This window comes from Herpailurus yagouaroundi, unplaced genomic scaffold (assembly GCF_014898765.1).
Source record: "Herpailurus yagouaroundi ecotype Mexico unplaced genomic scaffold, PumYag 29, whole genome shotgun sequence".
Lineage (NCBI taxonomy): Eukaryota > Metazoa > Chordata > Mammalia > Carnivora > Felidae > Herpailurus > Herpailurus yagouaroundi.
The window spans coordinates 116,434,548-116,459,464 of NW_024412377.1; the positions used below are offsets into that span (position 1 = coordinate 116,434,548).

General features: G+C 35.0%; 1 protein-coding gene across 1 annotated transcript in view; it reads right to left on the reverse strand.

Annotated features, from left to right (window-relative positions):
- Positions 1-24,917, reverse strand: part of MTREX (Mtr4 exosome RNA helicase) — a 106,470-nt gene that overhangs the window by 65,800 nt on the left and 15,753 nt on the right. The window contains exons 6-15 of the mRNA XM_040453185.1: positions 19,705-19,879; positions 18,110-18,200; positions 16,570-16,694; positions 15,208-15,306; positions 14,438-14,540; positions 12,723-12,854; positions 11,098-11,177; positions 9,518-9,628; positions 7,250-7,351; positions 4,294-4,419 (exon numbers count right to left, since the gene is read on the reverse strand). Coding sequence (XP_040309119.1) covers positions 4,294-4,419; positions 7,250-7,351; positions 9,518-9,628; positions 11,098-11,177; positions 12,723-12,854; positions 14,438-14,540; positions 15,208-15,306; positions 16,570-16,694; positions 18,110-18,200; positions 19,705-19,879 — 1,144 coding nt within the window. The remainder of the gene's footprint in view (positions 1-4,293; positions 4,420-7,249; positions 7,352-9,517; positions 9,629-11,097; positions 11,178-12,722; positions 12,855-14,437; positions 14,541-15,207; positions 15,307-16,569; positions 16,695-18,109; positions 18,201-19,704; positions 19,880-24,917) is intronic.

Genomic DNA, 24,917 nt, shown 5'->3' on the forward strand with positions numbered 1-24,917 from the left:
ATTTTGGAAAGTTGAATACGTTTATATAATGGGTGGTAGAAAAGTAGTCAAGCCAAAGAGGCTAAGAAAGAAATTACTAAAATATTTTAAATGTAAGATCATTAAATGATTTACATGCACAAATATAGAACTGCGTATGCATGCTAAGATACTGTAAATTGCAACAAATAACCTTTAGCCAACAAGCAATGAACAGATGTATTCTGTCATCTTTCTGGCTAAGACTACTTAACCCAACAAAAGGAAAAATGATTAAATATGACAAACAGATCCAAATTTTACCAACGTACAAAGCATACTAATTCCTTTAACATACAGTGACTCTGAATAATCTATGTATTTTAATTATTACTTGAGAAAATAAACATTCCATTCAGTAAAATCCTATTACTTAAGGGTGAATCTCAATTATTGACATTTAAAGGAAAATAAAACAGACCTAAGGTTATAATGATTTATAAGTTCATATACTGTATTAAGTATGTTAAAAGAATAGGGCACCTGGGTGGCTCAGTTAGTTAGGCATCCGACTTTGACTCAGGTCATGATCTCACAGTTTGTGAGTTCAAGCCTCACGTCGGGCTCTGTGTTGAGAGCTCACAGCCTGGAACCTGCTTCGGATTCTGTGTCTCCCTCTCTCTCTCTCTGCCCCTCCCTGGCTCACACTCTGTCTCTCTCAAAAATAAACATTAAAAGAAAAAAAAAAGTTTGTCAAGAGAACAATTTGGCATGTGCTGTCATGCCAAATTCTGTCTGAGCCAGTAATTGAACAATCTATTTGCATGAAGTACTGAGAAGCAGTAGTAGCACATGGTGGTTAGGAGCATGGACTCTGAAATCACATTGCCTTACTTTAAAAGCAGGATTTGCCATTTAACAACAAAATGACTTTGGAAAAAATTCTTAATTTCTGTATGCCTTATTTATTTATAAAATTGGGATAGTACCAGTAATTATTTCCATGCCTAAAATATGTAAAATGTTCTAAAACTATTATTTGCTATTGTTCTGAATAAGTTGCCTACAAATTCTTTAACAATAGTAAAACTACCTGAAAAAATCCTAGGGGACAAAAAAAGTAGTAGGGCAGTTAGTCTCAATAAATGTGTCCAGAAACCTAGAAATGTAGACACATATATGCTTATGTAACTGCAATATTATCAATAATCAGGTACTATACCCTTTCAACAAGTCAAACTATACAGTATTCTAAGTGAGAGGTACCACTAGTACAACATTCACTAGTATGATTATAAATCAAAAGGACAGGTAGTAACAAGTGTTGGCTAGAATGCAAAGAAATTACAGTCCTCATACTTTGCTGGTAAGACTGTAAAATGGTACACCTGCTGAGGAAAAACAGTCTGCCAAGTCCTCAAAAGGTTAAACACAGAATTACATATGACATTGCAATTTTACTCGTAGGTATATATGGAAAAGAAGTAAAAACAAGTTCACCTAAGAACCTGTAAAGAAACATTCATAGCAGCATTATTCACAATAGCCATAATGTACAAACAACCTCAATATACATCTGCTGATAAAGGGATAAACTGTACTAAATCCACACAATGGAACAATATTCATCAATAAAAAGGAATGAAGACCTGGTACATATTGCAATATGGCTAAACCTTGAAAATATTATGCTAAAGAAATGCCAGATACGAAACATCACATATTATCTGAATACATTTATATGAAATGCCTAGAATAGGCAAGTCTATAGAGACAAAGAATAGGTTAGTGGTTTGCTTAGGGGAAAGGAAAGAGGAAGGAAATGGGGAGTGATTGAATGGATATGAGATTTCTTTTTGGGCTGATAAACATATTCCCAAACTGATTGTAATGATGGTGGCAAAACTGTGAATATATTAAAAATCAGGAATATTGATTAATGTATGCAATGTGAATAATATCTCAGTAAACCTGCTTTAAAGAGTTAATTTAAGAAATGATGGAGCGGCATCTGGGTGGCTCAGTTGGTTGGGCATGTGACTTTGGCCCAGGTCATGATCTTGTGGTTCCTGGGTTTGAGCCCTGTGTCAGGCTCTGTGCTGACAGTTCAGAGCCTGGAGCCTGCTCCGGATTCTGTGTCTCCCTCTCTTTCTCCCCCTCACCTGCTTGTACTCTGTCTGTCTCTCTCTCTCAATCTCAAAATGGATGGATATTTTTAAAAATTAAAAAAAAAAAAAAGAAAGAAATGATGGAAAGGGGCGCCTGGGTGGCTCAGTCGGTTAAGCATCTGACTTCAGCTCAAGTCATGATCTCATGGTTCGTGAGTTCAAGCCCTGTCTCAGGCTCAGTGCAGACAGAGTCCAAAGCATGCTTCAGATTCTGTGTCTCTTCCTCTCTCTCTCTGCCATTCCCTAACTCTCTCTCTCTCTCTCTCAAATAAAATAAACATTAAAATAAAAATGATGGAGAAATGGGAACTCTTGTGTACTACAACGGTCAGAATGGATATTCCTCAAAAAATTAAAAAAAAAAAAAATAAGAACTACATATGATCTGGCATTCTATTTCTGGGTATTTAACCAAAAGAATCAAAATTAAATGGTGACCAGATACTAAAACTCCTATGTTCAGTGCAGTGCTATTCACATAGCCAAGATGTGGAAATAATCTAAATGTCCATCAATAGGTGAATGGATTAAAAAAAAGGTGGTATATACATAAAATGGAATACAATTGAGCCTTAAAGAAAATAATTCTGCAATATGTGACAACATGAACTTTGAGGACATCATACTAAATGAAATAAGCCACAGAAAGATAAATACTGCATGAATCCACGAATATGATTTTTCTGAAATAGTCAAGTTCATGGAATCAAATAGTAGAATGGTGGTTGCCAACAACTGAGGTGGGTATAAAAGGTTAATTACTAATCAAAAGTCATAAACTTTCAGTCAAGCAAGATAAGTAAGCTCCAGAGATATGACATATGATAGTGTACCTATAGTCAACAATAATATATTTTTAAATTTAAAAATTTGTTGAGGGTAGATCTCAACAGAATATTCAAGAATTAATATTTTTTCCACAACAAAATTTTTGAAATGAAAGACAAAAGAACTTTTAAACTTAACAGGTGCACTTTACATGCAGAAATGCCAAGTAAATGAAATGAAAAATCTGTACTAAAGGAACCAGATACTGTCATTAAAATCCTGCTTCTTACTATTTAGCAACCTGATTCAATTTTTTCCATATATAGATCACAAGGAAAGAAAATAATGTTTACTATATCTGGCACAATTTGAAGACTAAAAATACAAATTTCAAATCTTGTGTCATTTTCTCTACATGAAGAACTAAAGCTACATGGACACTTAAAAACAGGTTTCCAAGTGGTAATCTTTAAAACACCATATGATGGCTATGAATATGTACAGATAAACTTTGTCTTCAAATAAAAAAAAACATATACTCTTACATATATTTGCTTTAGCATATAAGACCTCCCACACCCATATCTCAAATTCTCCTTGCTTGCTGTTCCCAAGTCTTAGAAACTGAAAAGGGTCCATTTCAGAGATAATGACCCATGTATGAAATTAACAAGTTTTGAAGCTTTAGCTAATGATCTGCCAGTTAATTTTATATTTTTAATTAATGTTGAGTTTCCCATCTTACTAACAGTTTTCTCTAGGAATTTTTTTAATAAGTTCTTACTGCATGGAGGAGAAGGAAAGCAACCAGGCCAAACTTCCCTGAGAAGTTCTCCAAGATAAAACAAAAATTAAACCCTTAAGACAATCCAAAACAAAAATACTAAACACGCAAAATGAACAGGCTAATTTGAAAAAAGCTTAAAAGTTGAACTTTTGTTTGTTGGGATATTTATGATCCATCAATAGCATTAGAATGCTAGACTGCAGAATTAATTTATTAAGCTATGTGGAGTTACAAAGCTAGGGGAAGGTAATGGCCTAAAATACTGAGAGCATGTGCCCTACTCAGGAAGAGCAATTTGTTCAGTGGAGAAGGCAGTTAGGGAAAGTGTCTTAAATTGGGAGGGCAAAGTAAATATTTCTGTCTTCTGTGGGGATCTTTACATTCCCTCCCTCACATGAGTTGATCTTTACTTATTATAACAGAAAGTAGGGTACAAAAGTAGGGTACAGCACTTTGAGCAGTTACTGTCTTCTACCTTTCAAGCACAAATGGTTTAGTAGATTAACTCATCTACTTAGAAAGGTATTGGAACTGACACAACTAATTTCAAGGTACCTCCTGAAATAAGTTTCTCAAATTCCTGGTGAGGCCACAGAATCTTAACTCAGTTACCTTAAGTAGCTGTTTTCCAATCGTTGGGCTCATCTTTTCATCCACCATAAGAATCACAATTCCTCTATCATCCATTCCCCTCCTTCCAGCTCGACCAGACATCTGAATGTATTCACCAGAGGAAATCTGAGTGAACATAATTAAAAACACAGAGTTTAGGAGAAAACCTGGTGAAAAACATATTCTTAAATCAGAAAAATACACAAAACACAAGTTAACACATTCCAAAAAAGGGAATGTGATTGAAAAAATCACCTTTTAGGAGTTTAAGTGAAAACACAAAAATGCAAATATTACAAGGGCACCTGGGTGGCTTAGCTGGTTAAGCATCTAACTTTGGCACAGGTCATGATCTCACAGTTCATGAGTTCAAGCCCCACTATGGGCTCTCTGCTGCCAGCACAGAGCCTGCTTCAGATCCTCTGTCTCCCTTTCTCTCTGCCCCCCTCCCCCATGCATTCTCCCTCTCAAAAATGAATATGTGAACATAAAAAAAAAAAAAATGTTTAGCTCCAAAATGATCACATACACCATAGCTAGAAGTAAAGATTGGCTAATCCATGGACATAAAAAACATCTTTGAGCTAGACGTTCTGGAACGGCAGAATCTAAGAAATAAGAAAGTAAACAAAGACTCAAACTCTACTAAATACCAATTTTTACTTGATTGTAATAAACTTTCTTAATTTGCAAAATTAGATTAATATAAACTTATTTTTCAAGTACAGTTCTTATTTTTTGGTATACATTCTTAGAATTCAGGAGAGTCCATTCACCATTAAGAATAGAACCTAATGGAGAAAGGTTAGAAGTCATTTCAGGGTGACATTCAACCACAGAGAGAATGGACAAAGTTTTATCTGTAAGTGTCTCTATACTATTCTCTGATGGAAAGGGTCCACTGTTTTCAGATTCTCAAAAAATATCTGACTCAAAGAGTTAAGAACCAGTATGCTACAAGAATGCATATTAATGACAGCATCAAAAACAGACCTAACAACCAGGGAGCAACAAAGGCACCAGAAAAACATAACAAAAAAGCCAATCCTAAAAAAAAGATCTGATAAGAACATTCTGAAAAGGCAATCCAAGCGAATTTCCGTAAGGCCCAAGAGTATCATTACAAGATTATGGTTGGTTATGATTTTCAGGTTTAATAAAATGATCCTGACTCATCAAGCTTGCTTTCTTAAGTTCAATAATCTATTATACACTGCAGTCTTACCCTAGAGTCCTTGAGATGCCAAGAAGAATGTAAAGTCGCAAAACACTTTTTTACACATTTTCTTGTGGCATCAATTGTATTTGGAGACTTAAGTAATTTTAAACTGATAAATTATAAAGATTTTTAAAACTTACACTATTTTAAAATATAAAACATGAAACTTTTAACTGCTTTACAGACAAATCACATTCTATAGGAATTTTTAAAAGTTTAATTTTAAAAAGTTACAGGTTAGAGAAAGTTTCTGAATACTATGTAAAAATTTCTAAAGAGAAATGGCACCTATCTCACTGTACTTCTATTGCTTTTGTATAGCATTCAATAAATTTTAAAATAAAAAAAAAAAAAAAAATGCCTTGCCTTTACAATTCTACCGTGAGTACTTTTCAGTGTTTTGATGATTAGTAATTACTGTCAGAAACTTCTCTAAGCAGAAAAAAGTCACTTTCAAGGACAAAAGGTTAAGTGAAGAAATAGCTGACTACTGAAAAATTTCTCAAAACCCAATTTACCTGAGTCTTCTTGGCTTGTACTGGAACTCAAACTAGAAATTTCTCTTCTTCTACCTGCTTTTCACCCCTGGGAAGCTCACCTGTGTACTGGGTAAGTAACCATTTGCTGCTGTTTCTAAGTATAAGGATTGCCCTCTCTATGAAGTGTCTTCTGTCATATGCTTTATCCTTCTGGACATAACTTCTTAGAATCCGTAACACAACATTTTATTATACTCTGCTAACTAAGTTTATTTAGAGATTGGGTTTAACTTTAACAAAGTTTAAATTCAGGAACTGTTTACTGAATGGGTTCCTTGTCCCTGATTAAGAATTTACTTTTTATCCAAATTCACTGTTTTACGCATGATTCCACCTTTCTCTCCTTTCTTGTGCCTTAGAAAAGACATTACGTCTAAACCTATTAAAACCTCTATTTTAAAAGTCAAAGATTAAATAATGAGGTGCAACTGCAGTCAGTACAGACTGGGTGCTTTAAATACCCTAAACTTTAAAAAATGAACATTCTAGATATATTTAAATGCTTTAAGGGCGCCTGGGTGGCTCAGTCAGTTAAAAGTCTGACTTTGGCTCAGGTCATGATCTCATGGTTTGTGGGTTCAAGCCCCACGTCAGGCTCTGTGCTGACAGCTCGGAGCCTGGGGCCTGCTTCGGATTCTGCGCCTCCCTCTCTCTCTGCCCTCACCTACTCATACTCCATCTCTCTCTCTCTCAAAAATAAACATTAAAAAAATTTTTTTAAATGTTTTAAAGCATTCACGAATCATCTGCACACTTATCCCTCATCATCAAACTCTTTCATCAAGAGAGGTTTTTGTTTTTGGCTAATGGATAGAAATGAAGGATCTCAAGTGTAATGTTGATGAACTCGCTTATTGGCTCGGGTGCAAATTCTTCAGATTTATAACTGAAAATCTCAAAGATTATATAAGCCCAAATCACTTTAGGTAAAACAAATGGTAAAATAAAAATTATTTCAATACATTGGGGCACGTGACTGCCTTAGCTGGTTAAGGGTATGACTTCGGTTCAGGTCATATCTCACAGTTTGTGGGTTCAAGCCCCGTGTCGGGCTCTGTGCTGACAGCTCAGAGCCTGGAGCTTGCTTTGGATTTTGTGTGTGTGTCTCTCTCTCTGCTCCTCCCTGCTCGTGCTCTATCTCTCAAAAATGAATAAATGTTAAAAAAAATTATTTCAACATGTTAATTATTTTACTTACCCATCGGAAATCTTTCCCATCAAATTTTCGGGCATTTGTAAATAAAACAGTTCTAGCTGGCATATTAATTCCCATGGCAAAAGTCTCTGTGGCAAATAAGGCCTAAATAAATGAAAAATTTACATGATTAAACATGTACATTAAGCTAAAAAACTAGTTTTGTAATTTTCAAGTACAAACAAAACATTACTTTTCAAAATTAGTTATTAGAGATTGCAAAAATAAGACCACATACTAGTCCCAGATGTGTTTCAGTATTTTAAATATAAAATGATTAAATAGTATCTAATGTCCCTTGCATCCCAGAAATCTTTTAATTTAGGGAAAAGAAAAGTCTTTTCCTAAATTCCAGTGGTGCTAACTTGAAGAGGATACTACCGGTCTAATGTACAAAGCATGAGGCTGTAGATTACTTTTCTAAACACAGAAAGTCACGTTTCCTGGCTCTCCAACTAATGATACCACAGTTTTGGAGCCACTTTCAGGATCTCTGAGGGGAGAAGAGAGTTACTGGCTAAGTTCACTTTTAAGACTTTACCAACAAAAACTGGACCACACAAAAAACTGTATGGCTTAAACACACAAAGATGTATACATACAAGTAAAGTCACTGAAGTATTATCAATCTAAATTTTCACCAATAGAAATGAAAATTAAAAAATCTTATTTCATCAACTCAAAAGAATGCCATTCACTTGTTAAAAAGAATGAAAAGCTATGCATATGACAAAATCTAATAACATGGGTAGTATAATTTTTGTCTAAAATATAAGTCATCAGGTGTCTGGGTGACTCAGTCAGTTAAATGACTCCTCATTTCGGCTCAGGTCGTGATCTCATGGTTTGTGAATTCGAGCCCCGCATCAGCCTCTGAACTGACAATGAGGAGCCTCCTTAGAATTCTCTCTCCCTTTTCTCTCCCTCCCCCACTAATGCTTCCTCCCTCTTCCGCTCTCTCTCTTTCTCTCGCACTGTTTCCCTCTCAAAATAAAGAAATAAAATTAAAGAAAAGTCCTGTATTATTTGTATGTATGTGAATGGGTATTCCTGATAAGTGAAGGGGAATATGGTCTTCCATTTTTTGCTTTATTTGGAATCGTTCTATTTGACTTTTACCACCACCAAATATCACTTAAATTTTTAAGAAAAGATTCTTTAAAATAAGCCTCAACAATAATCAACAAAAGAACATCAACAAGGCCTTACCAGGACCCAGGTATAAATAGTAACCAATTTTTTTTTTTTTAAACGTTTTTATTTATTTTTGGGACAGAGAGAGACAGAGCATGAACGGGGGAGGGGCAGAGAGAGAGGGAGACACAGAATCGGAAACAGGCTCCAGGCTCTGAGCCATCAGCCCAGAGCCTGACGCGGGGCTCAAACTCATGGACCATGAGATCGTGACCTGGCTGAAGTCGGACGCTTAACCGACTGCGCCACCCAGGCGCCCCAGTAACCAATTTTTTATCTAAAATTCCTAAGTTATGTTCTTAAATGTGACTTTTTAAATGTTCTACTTAGTACTGAGATTCTCATAAATCTGATTTTTAAAATTCTAACCTGAACATTAAATATAAAATAACTTATGAGTCATATGCAGGTTTATGACTACATTTTGAATTTGTTTCCCATTTTTAACACCTTATTTTTGGGTACAAACATCAACATAACCTTTAAAATTAAGTTAGACTCCCTGCAGTTTAAAATAGCATATCCTGAAAAACTCTTTTGTAAGTCTACCAGCAATTCTCCTGTCTTTTCTAATTGTTTTAATCTGTATATAGAAAGGAGTCCACTAAGAATCAATTCCATTTCTGATAATTAAATAGCACCTTCTGAAAAACCCCACACTGTATAGTGTTACCATTTCTTACTTGAATAATAGGAAGAAAAACCAATAAAATTTTACTTATAAACCTGAATGAAGTATAACACTACATATAAAAATCAACTTCAGTATTTAAGTCATTCCACAGGACCTAGTTTAAAAACATATATATGTAAATATTTACTTTTAAACATTTTTTACATATTTTATACATTCATATGTATGCACATATATGTAAAGCTGCCTAGAAACAGTGTTCTAAATAATTCTCAAACTGTTGGGACACCTGGTTGGCTCAGTCAGTCGAGCAAGCAGCTCAATCTCAGGGTCGTGAGTCCAAGCCCCATGTTGGGTGTGGAGCCTACTTAAAAATAATAATAATTTTCAAACTGTCCATATGACACAATTCTAAGGCATAATAAATAAAAATAAAATCATACCTTTATCAATCCTTCAGAAAAGAGAATTTCTATAGTTTCTTTCAAAATAGGAAGTAAGCCACCATGGTGAATACCAATTCCCCGCTTCAAAAGAGGAAGTACATGTTCGACCTATGTTTGGAACAATGTTTATTTTTCAATAATGTACAGAAAAGGGACATCAAAAATGTTAAACCGAAGTAAGAAAAATGTGTGATCAAGAAAGAAGGCTGTTCAAAGAAATGTTATATAACCTTTTCAGAATAAAAGCCAAAACTAAACCCATATTCCCAGATTATTAGACTCAAAACTCAACATAATTCTGTCCTAGCTTTCCTTAATGTGAATGATATATTTTAAATAAAATTCATATATGCACTGCTGCCTCTTTCAAATTTTCCAGCATCACTTCACCTTGTCCCCAAAAACTAAGTCATAAGGACATTTATATCTGCACAAAATAAACTTAAAAAAATAATAGCCAGCTCCTACTAAAAATAAATAAACACAAGGCATACTCAATATAAATATGTACTTCACCTAAAAACAATTGAATTACTGAAGAATTCATCCTCATTGGCACTTTAACAAATGGCATTACATGTCTACTATTAGAACTACGCTAAGGTAACAAAAATGTATCAAGACATAGCTCAGCCCTCAAATACTAGTAATTCAGGTTGGAAGAGAAATTACAAGAAAATCTTGTAAGTTAAATACTATTTTAAACAACCTACTGCAGTTTTACCATAAATCCCTTATATATCAGAGCAATCATTTATAAGCAGAGTATGACTGACCTCTGAACTTTCTTTTCACAAAACAAAATTTTCATATATTAGGTCATACTACAGGAGTTCTCAGGTTTGGATGCACATTAGAATCACCTGAAGAGCTTCTGAGATTCTAACAACCACAACACACACCAGACCAATGAAACCAGAACCTCTGAGAGGGGCACCTAGTCATAAGTAGATTTTAGAAATTCCAGGCATTTCTAATAGTCAAAAGAGAAGCCACTGGATTAAAAGCAGAGTAGATATTAAATTCCTTGCTAAACACATGATTTTCATTAGGTGTTTTGTTTGGTAGTCCTATGAATTAAGAAATTTAGTGACTTGGGGTACATGGGTGGCTCAGTCAGTTGTGTCCTACTCTTGATCTTCAAGCTTAGGTCGTCATCTCCCGGTTCCTGAGTTTAAGGCTTGTGTCAGGCTCCTTGCTGACAATGCAGAGCCTGCCTGGGATTCTCTCTCTCTCTCTGCCCCTCCCCCTTGCACAGGCACTTGCTCTCTCCCTCCCTCCCTCTCTCTAAATAAAATAAAGAAATTTATTAACTAGCACTAATAATTCTGTAGTATTAGGAACTGAAGCAGTAATTTCCAGACCATGCTAGTTTTTAGTTCCCTTAGGCAGCAAATCTTTCCTTTTGTCATCTTTTCAGAAGTGTAAAATAAAAATCAAGGTATTATTTCTGGGTACAATGCAACATATTTAAAGCAGTGCATAAACAGTGCAATATATAGTAACAAAACCAAGAAATGCAAAGTGAAAGTACCCTACCACACTTAATACCCACACTTAGGGACACTAAATCATACCTGAGGGAGTTTTTTATCTTCATCAGACAAGCAGTCAATGGCATTACTGAATACTTCTTCAACCATCTTCTTTTCTTCATCTAAGAAAAAATTCAAAGGTACATAAATATCTAAATGAATCAGTGATACCAAACCTCACACACTGCAAAGAATAAAAATCTATAAAGAATAAAAGAGTATTTAAGGCAGTCAAAAGGGAAAGTGGATAAAAATTACCATTTAATAAAATTCATTGCCCTTCAAAATATATCTAACAGAATTTATCCATGAATAAAAGTACTATCTTATAAAAATAACAAAAACTACACTAAGTGCCGTATATCCAATATTTAAGACTAACAATTATAGATCGCAGGGATTATTATTATCCACTACTGAGGAAAGTGAGACTAACTCCAAATGATGGAAACTGCTATTAACTGTTAGAGGAGCAATTCCAAAGCATATGCTCTTAACCTTTATACTGCCTTCGCATATAGCATCTACTAATTAATAGGAAGCCAATATATGACCCTGTGACATTAAGCAAATTCAGCATTAGCAGTTAAAAGAAAACATTTCTAAGCAGAGCAATTTCTCCATTAAAAAATAAAATATTACTAACTTTAGGAGTTTATGTGGGTTATCTGTTATTATCACTTTGCTTATGGATAAGTAAAAAAATAGCCCTAAAATGCATGGGTTTAGTTCTGTGCCTTGGTAATGAAAGCAATACAAATGACATTTGATTTTGGATGACTGAGGATATTATTCACTCCTCACAATACAAGATTACATATGTAAAAGGATGAAATGAATAATAAATGGGCTGGTATTCAGTATGCTGAATTTTTGGATAGGCTGTGCTACTACCTAGCTGTGTGACTTTGAGTTACATTTACAGATAATATGTGGGAATAATTTATTAATTAAATATAAGTAACTACTTTATTCAAAAGATTATACCACGGTTAAATGAAGGGCAAGCCTTCCTGGTTTGGATTTCCAGAAGAATGAAGCACAATACTTTGTTTTCTTTTTTAACGTTTATTCATTTTTGAGAGACAGAGAGAAGACAGAGTGTGAGCGGGGAGGGGCAGAGAAAGAGACAGAACAGAATCCGAAGCAGGCTCCAGGCTCTGAGCTGTCAGCACAGAGCCCAACGTGGGGCTCGAACCCATGAACTGTGAGATCATGACATGAGCCGAAGCTGGACACTTAACCAAATGAGCCAACCAGGCGCCCCGAAACCACAGCACTTTCTATATAGAAAGTGATCTGACCAAGAATCCTAACCATACGTAGTCACACAGAAAATCCCCAAAGCAAAGGAGCTTATAGCAATGAAGTATAAGGGAATATAATTCTAGTATTTTCCAGTAAGGGTCTTTGGATTTTACACAGAGCAATGTACTTTAAACCTCCCAGTAAAAGAAAACAAAAGAAAGGAAAGGAAGGAAAGAATAAAACAAGGTCTTTTTAAAGATTTTACAAAGGTAATGAGTACTTGTTACTGTGACTGTAGGGGGAACTGCATATCCTAGCAATACACAATAGATTAATCACAACATATTGATCTTCTTACTAGAAACAGATATACACTCATTTACACGTAACATTAAAACTATGCTGAAATTACATAGTACCTGTGTTAAAATCTAATTTGGTCATTTGAAGTGCATAGGCTTCACAATCCTTCTTACTAAAGCTGAAAATAATTACAGGTTGAAAATTTCTTTCCATAATCATCTTCACAATCTTGAACACATTTGATGGTCCTGCAAAAAGAGTATATAAACATATGTAAAAATTACCTCCAAATGGATTATAGACCTAAACATAAAATACAGAACTATAAAATTCTTAAAAACTATATAGAAGTAAATCTCCAAGATATGATATTAGGCAAAGCATTCTTAGGTATGATATATAACAAAAGAAAAAAAAACATAAACTGGATTTCATCAAAATTAAAAACATTGTTTTGAAGGGGGGAGGGGAAGGGCAGAGAGGAAGAGAGCGAGGAGAGAGAGAAGAGAGAGAGAGAGAAAGAGAGAGAGAGAGAGAGAGAGAGAGAGAATGAATCCCAAGCAGGCTCCACAAGGTCAGTGTGGAGCCCGATGTGGGGCTCAAACTCACAAACCATGACATTATGACCTAAGTGGAAATCAAAAGTCAGACACTTAACCAACTGAGCCATCCAGGGGGCCCAAAAGACACCAACAAAAAGTGAAAAGACCACATTACCACAGAATGGGAAAATATAGATAAGGGTCTACTATCCAGAGTATACAAAGAATCCTTATAGCTCAACAACAAGACAATTTCATTTTTAAATTGGCAAAAGATTTTGAATATTTCTCCAAATAAGATATACAAATAGCCAATAGGCACATGAGGAGATAAATGAACACCACATTAGCCATGAGACAAATGTAAATCAAAACCACCCTCAGATACCACTTTATTCCATTATGATGACTATATTCACATAGATTACAGTAAATACTGGCAGGGATGTGGAGGAAATAGAAACTTCAGACCCTTCTGATGGGCATGTAAAATGGAGCTGCCACTTTGGAAAATAATCTAGCAGTTATTCAAAAATTTAAACATATGAAATACTATATGACTCAACAATTCCACTGCTAGGTATATGCTTACATAAAAACTTACAGAACACAAATATTTACAGCACTATTCACAATAAGCAATAAAGAGAAATAACCCAAATGTTCAACAACTGATAACAAATAAATAAAATGTGGCATATTCATATAATGAAAGGTCGTTTGACTGTAAAAGGAATGAAGTACTGACATATGCTACAGAATGAATGAACCTTGAAAACAAGCTAAGTGAAAGAAGAAGCTGCAAAAAAACACACAAATTGTGATTCTAGTTATATGAAATGTTCAAAAAGGAAAAAAGAAATAGAAGGTAGATTAGGGACTGCCTAAGGCCGAGGGGTGCGGGAAGAGGTGAGGAAAAATGAGGAATACTTGCTAATGGATACAGGGTTTCCTTCTGAGTTAATGAAAATGTTCTGGAATTAGATAGTAGTTGCACAAGTTTGTGAATATACTAAAATACACTGACTTGTACACTTAAAAAAGGTGATTTTTATGGTATGTGAATTATATCTCAATAAAAAAACTATGTTAATGATTGCATAATTCTGTTAATATACCAGTAACCATTAAATTGTACATTTTAATGGATGAAATGTATTGTACGTGAATTATATCTCAATTAATGTCATATAGGAAAAAGAGATGAACCTTTATCCAATTTTATCATTTACTATCTAGATCTTTATACAGCTTCCTGAGGGAAAAAAGTTAACAAAATTTCAAATTACCTTTTGTTCCTCCTTTTCGCCCCTTCTGATCTCCTTTTGCCAAATCACCAGCATCTCGAAGTACTTGCATTGCAGTATTAAAATTATCTTCTCTGAAGTCACCCTGGAATCAAATATTTTTCTACATTACTTCAGTAAGATTTAACCAAAATCCAAACATTTTTCATACCTCCAAACAAACCTTCCTCAAAATAAAACTAATTTAATACGATAATGATAACAAAAGTCACTAAAAGAGTTAAAACATGTTGTACAGGGACACTGGGTGGCTCACTCAGTTAAGCATCTGACCCTTGATTTCAGCTCAGGTCATGGTCTCACTGTCATGAGATGAGCCCCCTGTGGGCAATGACCCTGGAGCCTGCTTGGGATCCACTTTCTCCCTCTCTGCCCCTCTCCTGCTCACAGGCATGCTTTCTCAAAAATAAACAAACATTAAAAAAATTGTAAAACAAAAAATACAAAATAAAGTTGTGTGTAAGGTACAATAAAAGGTGATAAAGAGGTATTAAAAGGGGGTAAAGCAAAACATAACATATCTGAAACATATCCTAAGTCCCTATTCTCCAGGTATTTTAAAACACTGGGAAAGAAGAAAAATCTTAATTCATGCACAAGAGAAACAGAGAACCAAACACAAGTCTTAAATATAATTTTTGAAATACAAGTACACACAAACCCAACAATTCTGGACTATAAAACTACTTAAGAAAGAAAAAATGAACTTCTACCCTGACACTACAGATTAAGAATCACCATTACTCCCTCACATTTTCATCAACCACAAGGTGCAGGCCATCTCCCCCTGCTGGAAAAATGTAGTGCTGCAATGGTGTCGGCCGATAATCTGTGTAAATTACATGACAAGGCTGTAAAAACAATGAAAAACAATTAGGCATATAATATTTAATTTCTTCAAAATTATACTGTGTATTTGATCTAAGTAAAAGACCTTGGGGAAATACACTTTTGAATTCAACATCCCAAAAAGAGAAAAACTAAAAATTTTTAAAACAAGGCAAGAGAAAAATGTGGAAAAATCAGCTCTCAAATGACATTACCATCTATTCAATTTTATCAATACCCTAATTAGGGCCAGATATATGATTTGAGTTTCAATAAAGACCTTGGATTCATACCCTAGACTTGTGATACTAAAATTAAAGAAGACCCCTGTTACTACACTGCAGTGGTATGGTAAAACAGAATGCTCCCTGAGGTAAATGGGACTTTTCTGACCCAAAGTGAGTTTTCAAAGCTTTACTAAATCAGCGGGCTGAAGATCCACTAGGTTTCTATTGTACAGAAGCAACACAGGTGTTAGAAAAACACAATTAGAGACCTTATGAACAGATAATACTTTGTAAGAATATTGGTACAAAGGAAAAATGAGGGCAGGAAAACAAAACCAAGAATAAATTTAGTACACATAAACAAATGTTTGCCATAAGGCCCTATACTGCTGCAAAAGTTGGACCACAAAAGCAAAAGGAAAACATGTGACTGTGTTCACAGAAAAATCATATCACATGCTCAGGAAATGCCCAGCTTTTTCCTGGTACTGAGGTCTTAGAGGAAATTCTCTTCTCAGAGGGCTCACTCTATGAATAAATGCATTAGTTTCCAAACCTGGCAGACCACCAGGATCAACTTGGGAGCTTTTAAAAATCAGAGCTCCCAAGACCCTACTCCGAGAGATGCTGATATATTGGGTTTAAGATGCCACTCAGAAATACAAACTTAAGGGGCACCTGGGTGGCCCAGCTGGTTAAGCTTCCAACTCTTGGTTTTGGCTCAGGTCATGGTATCACGGTTTTGTGAGTTTGAGCCCTGCGCTGGGCTCCGTGCTGAGAGCGCAGAGCCTGCTTGGGATTCTCTCTCCCCACCTTCCCATCTCTCTCTGCCCCTCCCCCACTCATGCTCTGTCTCTCTCAAAATAAATAAATAAACTTAAAAAAAAATACACACTTGTAAAAAGCTAGTCAGTTGATTCTGATGAGCTTGACTTGAGAAGTAATTTCACATTAAAAGCTTTTCTTAATTCTAGGGCGGTATCAAGAACAAAGTATATAAGATAGCAATCACAACTTAACGTTTTAAGTATTGAAGACTTCAAAAAACAAAGAAAATACCTGTTTATGCAAATGGCAAATCCATTCAGCAAACTGTCGGGCATTTGGAATAGTAGCCGAAAGAAAGACATAGTGGACATTGTCAGGAAGCAAAATAATAGTTTCTTCCCATACAACACCACGCTCTGAAAAAAAAAAACAAATATACCTTGGAATTCAGAGTCACTTTATTGGTAAGTAATCTAAAATTATCTTATCCCAAGCTCATTAATTAGAAATGCAGGCCACTTTACACAAATATTTTTAGCTACAAATCCCTACTGAAAACTACTATGGTTCTTACCGTGAATTTACCCAGTAGAAAAGTGGGAGACTAAATCACTAAAAGCACAATGTACTCTACAATTACAGCCTCTGGAGTAGCTCCAGACTGAACCTTCTCACACAGCATAAGAGTCCCATGACAATGGAAACAGTATTTCCATTTCATTTTGAGAAAACAAAGTTAATAACTTTTAGAAAAGTTATACAGCAACAAATTTCAAAGACACAGTTACTTTACTCTAAGGCAACTTTCATCCAAATTACCCTCATGATCTCTAGATATGAAAGATTTAATGAGCAGTAAAATCATGTCAGTTTTTATTTAAATGGAAAAAAAAATCAGCGTGAGAATTTTCCTCTAAAATAAATGTATCAATACAGGATTCAGAATTCTATTAAAAAAATTTTTTTTAATGTTTATTATTTTTCAGAGACAGAGTAAGCAGGGGAGGGGCAGAAAGAGAGGGAGACACAGAACTGGAAGCAGACTCTAGGCTCTGAGTTGTCAGCACAGAGCCCAACGCAGGGCTCAAACTCACGGACTATGAGAACATGACCTGAGCTGAAGTCAGCCACTCAACTGACTGAGCCACCCAGGCACCCCCAGGATTCAGAATTTTAAAACCAAAACAGACCTATTCAAAACTTACTTTTATGAATTTGTTACTTGCACTACAAATACAGGTTAACTCAGAGTTTTAGTTTAAATAAAAACTGAATTTTACTTTAATTGTGTACATACTAAATATTTAACTTTTAAAAGTAACCATTAGCCCTCCCAGCTCCACTCAAAAGTCCAAGTATACCTACGAGTCCTTACAATAGTGTAATAGTTCAAGTAAAGGGATCATTATAATTTTTTCTCATTTTTATTTCATAATCCTTAGTATTTTTTTTACCATAACCATGCATTTCTTAGTTTTTAAAAACTAAAATAGTAACGAAAAATCAAGAAAGTTAACTCTGTAGGCTAAAAGTTTTAAAAATTCTTTAACAGTTATTTTGGAGCATTCTCTATTAAAAACAAACTAGTTTTAATTCCAATTGTTTTGTATGAATTTGCATTTTTTCTTACCTGATTACTATTTAAGAAACTAAAGTTAAATAAGATCCTATCTGAAGTATTATATCATGTTTCTCACAGTGTAGTGGAAAATCTATTAGAACTCTAGCCACATGAAAATTCAAAGCAAAATTTAACTAGTTCTTCAAAATTCCTAATGCCCTTCTTAAGGAAAATACATGGCACACATCTCAACAACATGGCAGAATATACCTGAATCTCTCATGTAATGAATTTCATCAAATATGACCCAAGCAACTTCTCGCATAACTTCAGAACCTCTGTACAGCATACTTCTCAAAATCTAAAAAAATATAAATGATTTCACAAAATTGTGACACAAGTTCTTTCTAACAAGAAATTTTAGAAATGCTTTTTTAATAGAAGTATTAAAATAATTTTAGATTACATCTTAAATACATTTCATAAATCAAATAATATTCCTTCTCTCATAAAACCAAAATAAATGGCTTTTCAATAGTTAGTAATCAGGTACAATCCATGGAGAGAATTATCACTCCTATTTCCATATATCTCAAGTATGAAGCCACTTCATTGTACATACAACACTCATCACAAGATCCACACTATGTAGCATATGAGAGTAACTTAAAATTATCTTCTATCCAACTCATGGTACCTTATGCTGTTTACTGATTTTTTCTACTTCATCTCACAACATGGATGCTCTCTGGCAACCAGTATCCTGATTTTTGAGTTAAAGAAAATCTTCCACACATGGGAAAAAGTTTTGAGAATGGAAACTTACTTTGGGAACCAAAATGAAAAGTGACCAATGTTTTTGGTTGACTCTGCAGACCAGAAGCTAATTTACACTCTGTTGTACCATGTCCTTATAAAATGCAGGGATATAAATCAAGTATGTATGAAAGTACTTGGTATAGCAAAGATAACTGATTGTATTCAAAACATAAGATATAAACACATAGGTTTTAAGTAAAACTTAACTGCTATTATGGGAGGAAACTAAACTGGGCATTTTAAAAGAACTTATTTATGTATTTGTACCAACACTAAGATACAAAAATAAAAAGTGGAAGGAAAAGCCACTACTTATATGAAACTATGTATACAAAACTCTATATTCTCTTTTTTAACGTTTATTTTTTGAGAGCGCACACACAGGTAAGAGCGGGAGAGGGGCAGAGAGAGACTCCTAAGCAGATCCTCACTGTCAGCACAGAACCCCATGAGGGGTTGGACCTCACAAACAATGAGATCATAACCTGAACCGAAATCAAGAGTCTTGAGGCTTAACCGAATGAGCCACCCAGGTGCCCCTCACCAAATATTTTTAAAGACTTATTGTCAGTGACATGAAAACAAATTGACAGGGCTACCCGGGGAGCTCAGTCAGTTCAGTGTCTGCCCCTTGATTACAGTGCAGGTCATGATCTCACGTTTGTGAGATCAAGCCACACTATTGGCTCTGTGCTGAGTGTGGAGCCGGCTTGATTTTCTCCCTCCCTCTCTCTCCGCCCCTCCCCTGCTTGCGAGTGCACTCTCTCTCAAAAAATAACGTTTTTTAATTAAAAATAAAAATATTTGGTGAAAAAAATCTATATCATATGACAAATAATAGAAATATTAAAATTTACAACTAAATTTATGTAATTACTAAAAATAGACCTTTAAGATGAACTTTTTTCCCTGTCAAGTAAATCTCAGAAAATAAAGCATTACATTTTGTTTATATAGAGCAAGTAAAACGCATTAGGTGTTCTCAATAAATAAATACATTAATTAAATTTAAAAGGAAAGACTGGATGAGGCACCATATAAATTACCTCTGTGGTCATAACAAGACAAGATGCTGTAGGATTAATAGTAACATCTCCAGTCATCAAACCAACATCTTGAAACTCTTCATACATTTCTCGGTATTTCTGGTTACTCAGAGCCTTAATTGGGCTGGTGAATATTACACGCTGTTTTTCCCTTAAGGCCAATGCAATGGCATACCTAGAAATGGGAAAGCAAATAAGAATCAAGTATTTACAAAACCTTTTCTTTAAAGTATGTAATTTAAAAATTCTGTTAATATATAATTGTCACAACTTCCCCTAATTACTTATTTTCAATGGACTTGGCAGAACATGAGTATCTTGTTCTAATCACTACTAACAAACTATTAAAATAATAATTATTATAATAAATCTGAAATGCAGTGGTCTAACCAAACAAGAATATTTAATTTTAACTCTGGTCTCTTGGAGTTAATGCAACTTAATTATTAATACCAAAAGATTACTAATGGTTACCCTATTTCTTCCAAGTAAAACACTTTTGGTTCTATAAATGAGCCTCCAAAAGTTGAGAGCCTCTGCCTGTCTGTTTATACACATATAGAGCATAAACAATTACTGAACATTGGAAAATGAGCTTTGCTCTTTAGAGTTTCAAAAATAAGTTCATCCATATGTATTCATTCCCACATGCAATAGATATCAAATCAGTCCTTGCCTGGAATTATGATAGGTCTAATTATGGAAAAGTTCCTCCATAGCTATTAACAAAATGCAATAAAGTAGTTTTGGTTTTCCAAAGAAAATTTAATTAAGTATTTAAATATAGACCATGATGACTAAAGTTAGCATTGTGGTAGAGTCTTCTTGTTTAAAACACAGTCTGGGGGCGCCTGGGTGGCTCAGTCGATTGAGCGTCCGACTTCGGCTCAGGTCATGATCTCACCGTCTGTGGGTTCGAGCCCCGCGTCGGGCTCTGTGCTGAGGCTCAGAGCCTGTGCTCAGAGCCTGGAGCCTGCTTCGGATTCTATGTCTCCCTCTCTCTCTGACCCTCCCCCGTTCATGCTCTGTCTCTCTCTGTCTCAAAAATAAATAAACATAAAAAAAGTAAAACAAAAACAAAAACAAAAACAAAAAAAAAACACAGTCTGGCCCACAAAAGGCTTATAACCTATTTGAGGAAATAATAATATCACAATCATATAACCATATTTCTCAAATAGTTAAATAAACAAAAAATTAAAAGCTATCCAAACATGATCAAACACAAACTTTGAGAAAGATATGAAAGAAAAAAGGATATAGAGATGCTACAATATATTATCTAAAATGTCCACTTTCGAACAAAACATTAGAAGATAAAAGAAACAGGGAAGTATGATCCATCCTTAGGGAAAAAAGCAGTCATGAGAAACTAATTCTCAGTGGGCCCAGATATTGGACTTAGCAGACACAGACTTCAAAGCAGCTATCAGAAACCAGTCCAAAAAATGAAAGGAAGCCATAGTCTAAGAATTAAAGGAAATAGAGGGTAATTATTCAATAAACAGGCCATCTGAACAGAGAGATATTGTGTTTATACTTATACATAAATGAAAACCCTACAGGTGAAAAGTATAATAACTGAAATGAAGAATTCACTAGATGGGTTCAAGAGCAGATTTGAGATGACAGAACAAAGTATCAGTAAATATGAAGATAGATCAACAAAAATTATCAAATCTAAAGAAAGGAAAAGAAACAACCTCAGTGTCCCAGTGGAAGATTCAAAGTGAGGAAGAAGAAAAAACTTTGTGAAAAAATAACAGTGAGAAACTTCCTAAATTTGTTTTAAACAGAAAAATATTAATCTACAGATGTGACATATACAATAAACCCAAGCAGGAAAAATGAAAAAGAATCACACCTAGAAACATTATCAAACTGAATGACAAAGACAAAGCAGTAAGAAAAAAAACAATGGAAAAATTAAAAGACCCAAATCAAACTTGTAGAGATGAAAAATCCATTGTCTGATTTGAAATACACTGGATAGAATTAAAATCAGATTAGACATGGCGGAAAAAAAGATGAATAAACTTGAAGACCTAACAAGAAAAGCTGTCCAAAGTGAAAAACACAGAATAAACTCCAAAAAACAAAATAATAATAAACAGAGTATAAGTGGGCTGTGAGACAACTTAAAGTGGCATGATACAAGTTTAAGTGAAGATCCCAAGGAAAAAGGAGGATGGGGAATGTTTGAAATAAAAAATTGCTGAAATTATCCCAAATTTGATGAAAACTATAATAAACCTACAGATCTGAGAAGCCCAACAAACTCAAGCACAAGAAACATGAGAAGAACTATGTAAAGTCACATCATAATCAAACTGCTCCAAGACAGTGATGAAAATTAACAACAGCCAAACATTCCATCAAAACAATATGCAGGAGGAGGAAAATATGGACCTATAACGCAGGGAAAAGTCAATCAAAACAGTAACAGAAGTAACACAGTAACAGAAGTAACACAAATGAAAAAAGCAGTAACAAAGACATTTAAACAGTTTGTAAACAGTATTCCATATGTTCAAGAAGCTAAACAAAGTTAAGTAGTAAGAAGACAAATGGGAAATAAAACAAAAAACAAAAAAAACCACCACACATAAAAATAAACTTCCAACAAGGAAAATCTGAGCTAATAACAAATAACAACATCCAAGATAAAAATACATGGAATGGGATTAATGACATATTAGACAATGCAGAAGCAAAGATTAATGAATTGGAAGATACAGCATTAGAAGAGGCCCAAAATGAACACAGTATCAATGAATCATGAGGCAACTTTAAGTAGCCCAATGTAATAGTAATCAGAGACCTTAAAGAAGAGAAGCCAGAGGCAACATGGAAAAACAAACCCAAAGTCCAAGAAACATGAAAAAAACTACATCAAGCCTCCTTATAAATTGGTTAAGGGGTGACTGGGTGGGTCAGTGGGCTGAGTGCCCAATTTTGATTTCTGCTTAGGTCATGATCCCAGGGTCATGGGATGGAGCATGGCTCCGCACTGAGCATGGAGCCTGCTTATGATTCTCTCTCGCCATCTGCCCCTCTCCCCAGAGCTCATGCTCTCCTCTCTCTCTCTGTAAAAATAAATAAACTGCTTAAAACCCTGATAAAGATAAAATCTTAATTAAAAGTAGCCAAGAAAAAAACGATACATTATCTGCAGAGGAACAAGGTAAGGATGACAGGGATTTCCTGTCATAAACTATGCAAGTCAAAAAGTACTCTTAGAGGAATTAGAATTCTTTATTGACTGCAAGTATCTGTCAAAAATGAAGGGAAAGTAAAAGATGTTTTAGATATACAAAAGGTGGAAGAGTGGCACCTGGTTGGCTCAGTTGGAGGACCATGAAACTCTACTATCTTGCAGTTGGGGGTTTGAGCCCCACGTGGATGGAGAGATTACTTAAAAATAAAATCTTTACCAAAAGAAAGAAAAAATTAAAAGAATTTTTCATCAAGAGATTTGTGCTACCATTAAATGTAAAAGTGTTTCTTTAAGAAGAAAAATGATGCTGTTCAGACAGCATCAGTTTAGCAGACTAATCTGTAAAAAAAACAGATAACATTACCAAAACCAAAAAAAGATACTACAATAAAACTACAGACCAACATCCTTCATGAACAGAAGCAAAAATTCTTACCACAATTTAAGCAAATCTAATCCAATAATGATCTACCAACATGAATTTTGGGGGGATTCCTAGACCCAATTCAAACATGGGAGAGGGTCCCGAACTCACACCACCAACCAATTCTCAGGCATTGGCAGGGTGTCTGAGAATTCAACTAAATTCTGACACTCCCCAGAGATAGCAACAGATTCTACATATTAAGGGCTCAGTTAACACTGTCCTCCAGCCCCCACTTCAGATGCCAGTAGCAAGCTCCAGGCCAGATACCTGTGCTTTTGACCAAGTGATTTCAGATAGAGGGTTCCATCAACTTCCTCCTTGGTACAGATTAATTTGCTGGAGCAGTTCACAGAGCTCAGTAAATATACTAATTATATTTGCCATTATATTAAAGGATACACAACAACCAGATGAAGAAATACACAGGGCAAGGTATGGGGAAAGGATGAAGATCTCCCAGTGCCCTTCCTATCCAGGTGTGCACTACTCTGGAACATCTGTTCCCAGAACATCTGCACATGTTCACCAACCTGGAACCTCACTGACCTGAGTCGTTTTGGGTTTATGGAAGCTTCACATCACAGTCACGACTAAATCATTGGTCAGTGGCTGATTCAACCCTCAGCCCTCTTCCCTCTACTCTACAGGGATCACATAGTTGGTTCTCCTGGCAACCAGTCCATCCAAAGTCAACTAATTAAAACGTAACAAAAGACCTTTATTGCTCTTATCACATGAAATTCCAAGGGTTTTAGAAGTCTTGACCCAGGAACCATGGATGAAGACTAAATACATATAAGAAACATGTATTTGGTCATCAAAATGACTAAATATGTATCTCATAAATCACAATACTGCTATTTATTACAAGCATATGTATCGTAACCTTGTGGTTTATCTCAGACTGGTTTATTATTTGAAAATTAATGTATTCATTATATTAACAGAAAAAAAATTGGACAAAATACAATAGCAAAATATTCTATAGGCATATAAACACACACAAGCAAACTCAGAAGTGAACTTCCTTAAAATGATAAAAAGCATCTGAGAAAAACCTATAGATAACAACATGCTGATGAAGACTTAATACCAGGAAAAAGGCAAGGATGTCCTCTCTCATCTCTTCCATTCAACATTGTACTAGGCTGTGCTAGTACACTTTACTAGCTTTAAACTGTCTTTACTTGCAAAAATCAAAGACACTTTAAACTGTCTTTACTTGCAAAAATCAAAAAAACTTATAAAGTAAAAAGAATTTTTTTCTTAGTTTTTATTTATTTTTGAGGGAGAGAGAGCGCAAGCGAGCGAGCATGCTAGCAGGGGAGGGGCAGAGAGAGGGGGAGAGAGGATCTGAAGTGGCTCTGTGGGAGCCACTCCACAGCAGGGAGCCCAACGCGGGGTACAAACTCATGAACCCGGAGATCATGACCTGAGCTGAAGGGAGACACTTAATCATCATCTGAGCCACCCAAGAGCCCCAAAATTTAAACTTGTAAAGGGTGAGATTAAAAAATAAAGTTATTTCAAAAATTCTTTTAAAAAGTACACAGTAAAACAAGAATGGAA